Source organism: Lactuca saligna, chromosome 5, assembly GCF_052625555.1.
Source record: "Lactuca saligna cultivar CGN05327 chromosome 5, ASM5262555v1, whole genome shotgun sequence".
Taxonomy (NCBI): Eukaryota; Viridiplantae; Streptophyta; class Magnoliopsida; order Asterales; family Asteraceae; genus Lactuca; species Lactuca saligna.
In genome coordinates, this window is record NC_136421.1 from 99926951 (window position 1) to 99939502 (window position 12552).

The window sequence follows — 12552 nt, forward strand, 5'->3', positions numbered from 1 at the left end:
TTGTAGAAGCTACTACTTGAGTAAATACTCATTGCTTGCAAAAGATTTGAAAATCTTCTTTAAAGGAAAAACTCAATCACATGCAACACTTTTCAGAAAAAGGATGCAGAAAGTGTTGCATTAGGCCAACAACCCTTTAAAAAAAAGACTATTGTTGACAACATTCATGACACTTTTCAAAAAGTGTCATATTTTTACCAAACACTTATGTAGTCACGAAAATTGCCTTTTTGTATGGTTGCAACTTAATTTCTTGTTACATCTTTGTACAAATATATTATTTCTAAACACTAATATATTACTTTACAAAAATAACCAAGAAAACTAATCTATTTAATTATCACATACCATATGAATAAATAAATTATTATAACAATTTTTATAACAAAAACAACAAACACAACACAACAATCATAATGGTCCTTGCCCAGTTTATGCACATTATACATATCAATATACATATAAAATAATCTTTATTTTTCTAAGACAACTTTAAATGACAAAAGATACATTAAACTTTTGTCACAAAATTTTTTTTTTTATAAAGTTATCATAGGAAATATGTATGAACTTATTTTTATACAAAAAGAAGTACGTTATTCATATTGTCCAAAAACTAAGATTTCCAAAAATAAAAAAATCTAACAAAACTTGCAAGGTGGCTATGATATAAATTTTTGGGTTTTAGTTCAAAAATAGATTCATAAACTATAAAAATATGGCAAACAGAAGACTTTAAATTCATAACATAACATAAATAGTTTATACCCACCCATGATAATCTTGCAAGTTATAGAAATATTAAAATATCAATGATAGAAAGGATGAAAAAATATCAACATTTGTTGTTCTTTGGGTCCTCATGGGAGGCTTGAATGTTGATGAAGAATGTGGAACCGTCTCCAACAATGACTCAACTTGATGTAAATGCTAGTCCATAAACTCTTAGACCCTTAAGCTTTAAGTTTATAACCAATATAAACTTAAAGAGAGCATGTAAAAACAAGTAATCTCCAAGTCTTCAAAGCAAAACTAGACAGAGTGACCGAGAAGGTGATGGATTCAACACTTATAAGAAAAAGTCACTAGCCAAAACGTAAGTCTCAAACTTATATGCATAAAGTAAAAGTATTTACCATTAGGTCTTTAACACTTAAAGCATATATGTCTTCATGTCATAAATATGTCCAAGCATGCATTTTCCCATGATTCTACTTTTGAATAAACTAATGAAAAGTCCATAATTCTTTTCCTTTATTTAATATTGGGAAATTATATATAAAAGAGTAGAGTTTGTTTAAATTTTATAAACGTAAGTTTATAAAATATAAACTATGTCTTTTGGTAAAAGACAAAAGAGTTTCAACTAATCCAAAAAGTTATGTATATACTTATAAATTCATACCATATTATGTAATATTACTTCTTAGTGAAAATTATTATTTCCATAATATAAATATTTTTCAATTTAATTATAAGAATTTTATTGAATATTTATTAAAATCAGTTTGCAATAAATAATCCATTATATTAATTTGTTGTTAGTATGACTCATTAATATCATATGTTAATTATTAATATCATTTTAATATGATTATTAAAAATATTAGATCATTCAAGTGCATCCATGAACCACATTCTCCCTTAGCAACACCATCCGAAGGTTCCAAGGTAGCAGCAACGCATTTACCCAAGCCAAGGAAATATTTGACCTCTTAGACCGCCTTTGGTCTAACTAGAAGCACATTATTTGGCATGCTAGAAGCACATCAGCCAAATGCTTCCGTCCTATTCCAAATGCTCAACTTACATTTGACATTAGCAAATGTTGGAACCAAACACAAATCTATTACTTTGTTAGGTTTTCATATTCATTAGAAATCATCGTGTTATAGGTATATCAATAGATAGAAAATTATATAGAGGGTGGCTTGCCATAACTATCTATAATATTCATCCATAAGTAATTATTTGATAGAAGAATACATTTTGCAAGTTCACATGCTGATATTATGGGTAACTTTTATATTGTTATATTGATATTATAGATAAACAATATAAATATATTACAATAATGGATAAGAAATTATGTAAACGAGTTATACTATATTAATAAAAAAGATAAAGTAATTCATTGCAGTAAATATAATACAATAATGGATAAGAAATTAAGTAAACTAGTTATACTATATATTAATAAAAAAAGATAAAGTAATTCATTACTATTACTGCAATCTGTCTTTTTGTTAGAAACAAAAATCTTTTTGTTTTCACTCTTACTAATATTATCATTCACCCTAGAAAATAAAAGATTCTGCCATGTGACTGCTGCTGAAGTGGCAACAAAAATGGTCAATTTTTACAGTTCTACAGAAAACAGATTGTTGTTTTCCTATCTATAAAAAGTTACCAGATACGTTAAATTAAAATAGCACCCTGTATTATTACACGTTCACGTTTTTTTTGGAAACGTTACACGTTCACGTATTTACTCAAACCAGTTTATGAAGTTATTTTTTTCATGAAAACCATGTAGATTAAAGGATAAATGGAAAATGAACCCATTAATTGATTACGTGCGATCAATATTATTCGAAAGCTAATCTATGATTTATTGAGAGCAAGGAAGTTGATCCCCAAACATGAAGTTTAATTAGAACGTACTTTTAAAAAGTATCGCTGACTTTTTTAAAAGGCGATATAATGGACTGAATCAGCTGATAATATTTTGAGAATTGGACCTCGAAATTATAAAATTAACAAGGTTTTGAAGCATAGCCAAAACAGCATGTGGATATACTTGTTCTGATATACTGCATAATTGGAGAAATAGCTTAGATCATGTGGTAGTTTGTTATTAATTACAACAAAAAGAACTTGTTTTCCTTTTCCTTGTCTATATATGTTTTGTTTCTTTAAAGTTGTCAGGACTACTCATAGTGTAGAACAACTGTAATATTTGAAATACTCGAAACATTCATAGTTTTCAGATATTTCAAATCCGGAACCATGTAAGAAAATTGAAAACTGGGCTCATGGTTCATCACTAAAAACAAGTTTAAAAAGCAAAAAACTAGTTAGGAGAAAAGAACTAAAAGGGAACCATATATAAATGATGGGTATTATTTCATCTCTATCCAAATTAATTAACTAGTTAACCTTGCCATGGTATTTGGTTTTGACTGTGGTTCTGGTTCGTATTCAGTTGATGATAAGGTGAAGAAGTGTTCATATGTTGAAGACCAGCCATGCTAAGAAAATGGTGATCAGTAGGAGTAGGAAATCCTCTAAGACCCAAGAAATCTCTCGTCAACTCATCGTTTAGACCCACACCTTCTTTACGCTTGTTCAATACCGTTTCTGCTGAAGCTGATCCTTGTGGGAAGAGCTCCTGCTGCTGATCTTTCTTTGTAGAACTGAGCATGCCATTAATTAAGACTTCGTGGATGTTGTTTGACCCTACGGTTGTGGAAGTCAAGGAACTGGGATGAAGCATTTGGTCCATGCAACCAGTGCTGACGTTAGGAAACCCAGTGTTTGCTTCAAACAACCCATGATGATTATCGCTTGCAGACAAATTTGCTAGGGCAGAAGCATTATGATGATGATGAAGAGACGAAAGTAGAGGTGCGCACATGTGATCACGCTGAATAGCTTGGTGGGACCCACTTAAAATATTGGACTGTTGCTGTTGTTGTTGTGACATGGAAATGACAGCAGCAGAAGGAGCTGTGCAAGGAGGTGGAGGCGCCGGATTGCTCATGGTTACGCCCATCTGAGCAGCCTTTTGCAGCAAAGCAGTGGCAGACATGTGAGAAGAAGGAGAGGGAAGGTGAAGACTACTGTTTGGGCTAGGGTTTTGTTGTTGGTGATGATGATGATCTAACCATGATGGTAACTGATTATTATGATGTGGACTACTTGACCCAATATTGAAGTTCAGTTGAGGGTGTTGGAGGAGATGATGTGGTTCGGCTTTGAGTGGGAAATTGATAGGTAAATGGAGAGGAAGGTTGTTTAAGGATGATGATGATGATCTTCCAGTCTCTTCTGCCAAAGCATCGCAGAAAGCTCTATGAGTGATGAAGCTGTCCCTCCTGTTGTAAAGTACCAAAAGACAAACAAATAAGAACAAATTTTGATTTCTAGCAAATTGTGAAAATAACAACTATCACTATACATGATAAGTTTTGTCTAGTTTTAAGCATTTTGGACATCAACTGCTAATTTTGATATCAACATTTTTAAATATATAGTGATTTTTATTAATATCTACTGAATTTTGATAGTAAGATTAGAAATTCACTTGTAGTTTCCGTAATTGCGCGTTTGGTGATAACTTTTGGTTATTTCCCTACATTTGTTGTAGATCATACTAAGAGATGTAAGTTGCGCATGATACATAAATACATGTGTTCAAAGTGTAATACCGATTAGTATAAATTGGTTTTGTATTGCAAAGGAATAGGTTAATTTCATGTGATATGATATAGCATCTTATTTAAAATAAGTATGCCCGACAACAGCTCACATGCTTGGTCTTTTCACCCCAAAAATAAGCTTACAAATAGGCATTGAGGTGACGCCTATACGTGAGAAGACGTGCCATGTCATGATCGTGGGACATATCCACTGTTAATCAAATTCGTTTTGAGTTTGAAGTTGAGACGTAAATATACGAAAAGCCTTAAAGATTTTAAGGATGCATTTCTGAAAACCCTTGTTTGTCGACAAAAAAAAAAACTGAGATTCTTGAACTAATTAATTGAACTATGATTAGAGGAATTACGACGTACTTTTTTTATGTCATTTACTGTTCGCCTTCTATACCTTTATCAAGAAAAAAAGTATATATTGATTACTAGTTGCCATTACCTTGAAAAAAGGGTACCACAATCACATCGATATTCTCGTGTGCCACAGATCTTGGAATGAGCTTTCCAATCAGACTGAACAGCATAGCGCTTTGAACACTTCTCACATTTCCATTTCTTCTCACCGTGTTTTCTTGAGAAGTGCTTCTTGATGCCTGTAAGATCGCCAAGTGCTCTTGATGGTTCATGATGCACACAACTTGGCTCTGGACACACGTACACCTTCTTCTTTACCACCTCCAGTTTTGATTTTTGCTTTAGTTTCCATGGCAAATTATGTCCTCTTCTGTGTAGCTGAAGATTCTGGTCTCTTTGAAACCCTTTGTTGCAAATCTCGCATAGGAATCTGTTAGTTGCCATAAGTGATTTTGGAGACAAAGCTACCACCTCAGCTTCTGGATCTTTTTTCCATTCCAAAAATAGAAAGTATCAGTATTTTGTAAACGCATTCCAAATTGAATCTAAGATAAAATGATTATCAGGTTCTTGATACAAAGATCGGGAATATATATTATAAGTAATATATATAATATGTATGAATTATATATGTGTATATATAAGAAAACTGCATGCTTCATATTTGAAATTATGAAAAAGTTTGTAACTAGTAAGAAATTAACAAAAGTATGTAATAAGTATATATATACGTATGTAATACACTAATACCTGGATTGCCAGGAAGATTCCTCTTTTTCTTGTTTGATTGAGTTTGGTTGGTGGTAGTGATTGGCACAGAAGCATAGGACTGCTGCATCTGTGATGGAGGGTACATAGTACCAATTTCATTCCTGTTGCTTGATGAAGATAGGCTTGCTTCAGTTGATGCAGATGTTAAATTTGAGATATCGTCATCCAAAAAGATACCCTTCATATCTTAATTTCTCTCTCTATCTCAATAATTAAAGAGCTGGAATTTTATTTTTTCTTTGTTTCGTGTTATGTATTAAAGATAAACTGATGAAAGACGGATCGACTTTTCACTTCCATACAGATCTGAACAACAAGAAACCCTAAAAAGGAGAAAAAAGAACAAGAAACAAATGATTAGTCCAAGTTCGTTGACGTTCTTTTTAGTTTAGATTGCAAAAGGTAGATAGATGAACCAAAGAATAAGTTAGAGAGGTGCCAGTAACAATTAGAAGTGAAAAGCTCAAACCTGACACTTAGCAAACTTCTCCAGAGAATAACAAACTCTACAAGATGATTCAACACAAGAGTCCACACACTTGAGTACAAATTAAGATACCTTAACTAAAGACAACCACATTCCTACAAGAAAAAGTTCAAGAAGACGGGGTGTGTGTGTGTGTGTGTGTGTGTGTGAGAGAGAGAGAGAGAGAGAGAGAGAGAGAGAGAGAGAGAGAGAGAGAGAGAGAGAGAGAGAGAGAGAGAGAGAGAGAGAGAGAGAGAGAGAGAAATGTGGATGAGAAGATATGTTTAAGATGGACCTCTTTCTAGCTAGCTCCAACCCATCAAAATGAAACCAAAAAGGCAACATGAGGAGGAGGGCAGAGAGGCAATGTTTCTGACGTTACAAAAGTTTGTCCTATTCTTTGTTTTCTTCTGAATTTAGAGATATTACTCCTTAGCATTATTGATTTTGCTTTTAGGAGTATCTACTAATATTTTTTGTGGGAATTACTACTTTGTTTTCCCATGTATACATATATGTATATATATGAGTACCCATTTGCATCATTTCCATCAATCCTTCTAAAGGTTGAAAAAAAAAACCCTAATTAGGTTTATTGATCATTAATATTAAATTAAATTAGGGGAGTGAGCTTTTTCGATGGAAAGAGAGAAGTCATAGTTAACACGTTAGGATTGTATTAGCAATTCATGGTGTATAAAAATGAATAGTGAGGAAGTAATTAAGAGGTAGGCATATGCAGTACTAAACATTAGAGTGTAGCATCAAATACATAGTAAGGACACATTTATATATCTAGCCTAAATTATGATTAACTGGCCGGTCTTATGTGATGCTTTCGAAAGATAAAATGAGTGATCGATATCAATGATGTCAGGCTGACGTACCAGATTTTCCAATCTTCTTTCTTTTTTTTAACAGCAGGCCGACGTACGAGATGCAAGGTCCAGCAATGCTGAATTACAAGAGATAATTTCATTTTTACGGATTTCTTATGTATGTAAAAAGTTTTCAGGCCCTAGAACAAATACTGGTCCACGCCTAAGTGAAACTGATCAGCCTAAAAGGTAACCAGCAATTCAAGAGATTCATGGTTTATGAGAAAAAAAATTGGAATTGCGATATTCGTTCCTTAAAAATGTTATTTTCCAGAGTGAATTTGAGGGTATTGATACATAAACGAGATTACGAGAACCAAGATCATTGTAGAGTATAAAATACATGGAGGATAATTTGGCACTTACGATTGCAATAGAATCTCATATTAGTAAGGGTTTATGATTAGTCGACAAGCTGCAAGTCAAGAGTCAACTTCAATGTAATAAACCTTTAATAATTGCGAGGGCCGGAACTATCCCTCACCAATAAGTTCACTGGGTTTTTTTATTTTATTCGAATAGGATATTCACATAGCGTACTACTACAAAAACGCGGTCATTTCCTACGGCCTTTTGTGTTGGTTTTCCCTCCGTAAAGGTTATTTCTGACGGATTTCCAAAGTAATTATGACGAAGGGGTTTTCTAAAAATACTGTTTTCTTTTCCAATTTCATCCCGCGATTTAATGTTTTTTTATTTATTATTTATTTATTTATTTTTTGTTTTTAATTCTTTTTAAATTTATTATTTCTTTATTTTTTTTCTTATATTTTAATACTATTTTTATAAAAATATAAAAAAAATATTTAAAAACCGATTTATATAGCCGTTCGAACATATATTGTCGTCAGAATATTTAAATTTTGTATGAAATTTATAACAATAATAGCAACAATAACAATAACAATAACAATAATAATAATAATAATAATAATAATAATAAAGAATTAAAATAACAAAAAAACAAAATTGGAAAACAAAAAAAACAACAAAAGACAAAAAAAAAAAAAATAAATAATATCAAATCAAATGTCAAAATTTTGATTTGATTGGTTTTAGGGGGTAAAAATGGTTAAGGGGTACTTCTAGCATAACTCATTTCAAATGGACACTCTTCGAACTTCTCTACCTTGTTTGACCACATCACCAACGACTTTTCCGTTTGACATACATTTTTGACAACTGATCTGAATTAAACTAAAAACACACAATACTTAAAAAACAAAGTTAAAAATTTTTTTGTGAATTTTTGAATTTTTCGAAAGAAAAAAAAATAACAAAATAAAATCTTTTTGAATTTTTGGTTTTTCGAAAATAAGAGCAAAACAACAAAAAAAATATTTTTGATTTTTCAAGTTTTTCACAAAAACAATTAAATCTTTGTTACCATTTATACAGATGCAAAACCATGCGAAGCCTCTGAATGCACAGTAACTTCTGAACAATTCCGACTCAGAGCTGCTGAATGTACCTTTCATTCTTGAGATTTTGAAACTGAATTCACATCGATCATCCCCAAACTTGCTAAGATTCTTACAAATGATTTTTCATCAAGAGGTTTAGTAAAAATATCAGCAAGTTGTTCAGTGGTTTTAACAAAATGAATTTCAATATTCCCATCTTCCACATGATCTTTGCTAAAATGATATCTAAGAGTTATGTGTTTTGTTTTTGAGTGTTGTACTGGATTATGACAAATGCGAATTGCACTTTGCGAATCACAATACAAGGGAATCTTTTTCATGTTTATTGCATAATCACGTAGTTGACTCTGAATCCAAATGATTTGTGAAGTGCAAGCAGCAGCTGAAATATATTCAGCCTCAACAATCGATATAGCAACACAAGTTTGCTTCTTTGACTGCCAACTAACTAATTTTCCATCTAATAGTCGACATCCACTACTTATACTTTTTCTATCCAAAGAACATCCTCCAAGATCAGAATCTGAAAAAGTTTGAATGAAAAATCCCGATTTCGCAGGAAGTGAGGTTCTCTAGGATTAACTTGATACCTAGCACAATTACACACAGAAAATATAATATCAGGTCTACTTACAGTTAAGTACAATAAAGACCCTATCATGTTTCGATAAAGTGTTAAATTAATAGCAGGAGTATCTAATGAAGGAGTTAGTCTTGTTCCCACTGTCATTGGTACTTTAAGCTTCGTGTTATTTGTTATTCCAAACTTTCTAGCAAATTCTTTGTATATTTTTCTTGGTTGATCAAAATTCCATCCCTATTCTGTCTTATATTCAAACCAAGAAAATTGTTAATTTTTCCCATCATGCTCATCTCAAATTTACTTTTCATGAGATTTTCAAATTCATTAGACAATGTTGGATCAGTTGAGCCAAAAATAATATCATCAACATAAATTTGAACAAGCATAAGATGATTCCCAACTTTCTTGCGAAATAATGTGGGATCAACACATCCTTGTTTAAATTTAGATTGTTTCAAAAAATTGGTAAGTGTTGCGTACCAGGCTCTTGGTACTTGTTTTAACCCATAAACTGCTTTGTCTAAAATGTATACATGATCAGGATGTTGTTCATTAACAAATCCGGGAGGTTGTTCAACATAAACCGTTTCCTCAAGTTCTCCATTTAAAAATGCACACTTAACATCCATTTGAAAAACATCAAAATCTTTGTGAACTGCATAAGCTAAAAATATGTGAACTGCTTCGAGTCGTGCAACAAGTGCGAAAGTTTCTTCATAGTCTATTCATTCTTGTTGCGAATATCCTTTAACCACTAGTCTAGCTTAATTTCGAATAATATTGCCATATTTATCAGTTTTATTTTTAGAGATCCATTTTAATCCGACAATTGAAACATCAGAAGGTTTAGGAATTAATCTCCAAACCTTGTTTCGTTCAAATTCAGCCAGTTCAGATTGCATAGCAACAACCTAATGTTTCATAGCATTCTTTATTGTCTTTGGATCTATATTCTAAATAAAAACATTAAACATGCACAATTCTTGGTTCGCATTTAGTACCTCATTTTTCGCACGAATTTGAGTTCTTGTCAACACACCATCATGTGGATTCCCAATCACCTGTTCTTTGGGATGATATCTTGTCCATTTCTCAAGAGGTGGAAAATCAGGATTAAATTCCAATGGTGCATCTTCCTACATATCTTCATTTTCAGATCCTGCCATAGAAAAATTATCATTTAATTCATTTAATTCATCATTTTCATCAAGATTAATTATCTCTGTTTCATCATGCTCCCCCTCAACATGATGTTCATATTGATGCTCCCCCTCAAAATGATATTCCTGTTGATTTTGTGAATGCTCCCCCTCAACTTGATGATTTATATTTTCTTTCTCCCCCTCGAAAGTTTGCTCTTCCACTATATCAACTCTAGGCACACTTTCACAAGATATCGATGTTGCAGTGATTGTTGAATCATCATTATGTTTTGAGGATTCTAATGTTTGATTATCAGGAGCATTAACTTCTGCGTCTATTGCCCTATCAGGAGTTCCAAAAATTAAGTCATAATCAAAATCATTTATTTCTAAATTTTCAATCTGATTATCTGAATCAACAAGAATTGATTTATGTTCAAATTTACTATTCGTTTGTTTAAGATAGTAATCATCAAAAGTTAAATTGAAAGTTTCTTCAACTTTTCTTGTTCTCTTGTTTAACACCCTGTATGCAACTGAATTTTGCGAATATCCTAAGAATATGCCTTCATCAGCTTTAGCTTGGAACTTGGTCAAATTATCTTTTAAATTCATTATAAAACACCTGCAACCAAAAACATGGAAAAATTTGACATTAGGTTTTCGATTGTTGAGTATTTCATATGGAGTGACATTGAATCTGCAATGAATAAATGACCGATTCTGAGTAAAACATGCAGTTGATACTGCTTCAGCCCAAAGATATTGAGGTAAGTTTGCACATGTTAACATGGTTCTGGTTGCTTCACATAAAGACCTATTTCTTCTTTCAACAACACCATTCTGTTGTGGAGTATATGGTGAGGAGAAATTATGCGAAATTCCTTTGTCTGTGAGAAAGGAGTCCAGTGTTTGATTTTTAAACTCAGAACCATTATCACTTTTAACTTTGCAAACATTCTTTTTATGGCTAATCTCAATCTTTTTGATAAAATCAATCATCGTCTAAGCAACTTCAGATTTTAACCTGAGAAAAAATACCCATGTGAATCATGAAAAATCATCAACAATAACTAAAATGTACCGCTTTTTATTGATTGTAGCAACAGTTGACGGTCCACATAAGTCAATGTGAAGAAGTTCCAATGGTTCCACGATTTTTGAATCTATCACAATCGGATGACCTTTTATATGTTGTTTTCCTTGTTCGCAAGCTGCACACAAAGCATCATTGCCAAATTTTAGTATAGGTAAACCTCTAACTAAATCTTCAGTGACAAGTTTGTTAATGTTGCGAAAGTTCAAATGCAACAATCTTCGATGCCAAAGCCAGCTAACATCATTAGATGCCTTTGTTAGTAAACATACAGCAGGTTTGCCCACGATTGGTTTGATGTCCAGTGTAAACATATCACCATATCTTTTGGATTTGAGAAGTACTTCATTTGTCTTCGCATTTGAAATGATACTTCCTTCTTCGTTAAACACAGCCTGATTTCCAGTACCCACAACAAGTTGCGAAACACTAATCAAGTTATGTTGAAGACCTTCAACATAACCAACCCTGTTAACTGTGAATTGTCCATTTGTGACTTTTCCATATCCTTTCACTTGACACTTGTGATTATTTCCAAATTTAACTACCCCAGCATTCTCCAAGCTTCTATAATCTCGCAAGTTTTCCTTTCTTCCAGTCATGTAACGAGAGTAACCACTATCAATATATGATTTCGCATCATATTACTCGTCACACATCACCTGCATTTATTGAAAAAAATTTAGGAGACCAAAACTTATTAGGTCTATCATTAGTAGTTTTGAACAAATTCTTTGAATTTAAAAACCATGTTTTCACTTTATCTGAGACACTATCCATTAAATAAACATCATCAGATCTAGATATAGAAATATAGTTATTCAACAATTTTGGATTTCCATTGACTTTCATCTCATCCTTCAGAACATTCACAACTTTGATAATTGGTTTCCATTTTTGTATTGGAGCTTGCGAATCATGAGATGATGAACTCCCAGTAGAAGAGTTATTTACGAACATGTCAAATGCAGTCTTTATCTGTTGCTCTGAGAACTTCCCATTTTGATTTTGTTTCCCTTTCCCTTCAAGCCAATGATTGATCGTACAAACATCAGATTTTCCTCTTGTATATGAAACTTTGGTTGGTTTTGAAATCAAAGGATTTGAAAATTTTGGTTGTTTAGGTGAAAATTTTGATTTTGTTTGAGTTTTGACATTCAAAGTTGATGATTTATTCATAAATTTGCCAACATTATGAAACTTATGAGTATTCACAAATTTTTGTGAAGTCTCAAATTTTCTAATGTTGTCATATTTAGAAACAAATTTATCATTATTTTTGATTGGAATTTTGTCAACAATATGTATTGATTTGTGAAAACTTGTATCCTTTCGAACTTGTGATGATTGTTTCTTTGAAATTTGTTCTTGTTCACCTTTTGGTTTATCATTAGATACCATT

The 12552-nt window shown here is 32.1% G+C and overlaps 1 protein-coding gene across 1 annotated transcript; it reads right to left on the reverse strand.

The window, feature by feature from the left end:
* Positions 1 to 3077: 3077 nt before the first annotated feature.
* On the reverse strand, positions 3078 to 6292 carry LOC145048843 (protein indeterminate-domain 12-like). The gene is made up of 4 exons (XM_078997470.1): positions 6031 to 6292; positions 5541 to 5884; positions 4876 to 5275; positions 3078 to 4097 (listed from the first exon to the last, which is right to left on the reverse strand). The coding sequence occupies exons 2-4, from the start codon at positions 5743 to 5745 to the stop codon at positions 3155 to 3157; spliced, it is 1548 nt and encodes a 515-aa protein (XP_078853596.1). The 5' UTR covers positions 5746 to 5884; positions 6031 to 6292; the 3' UTR covers positions 3078 to 3154.
* Positions 6293 to 12552: the final 6260 nt, after the last annotated feature.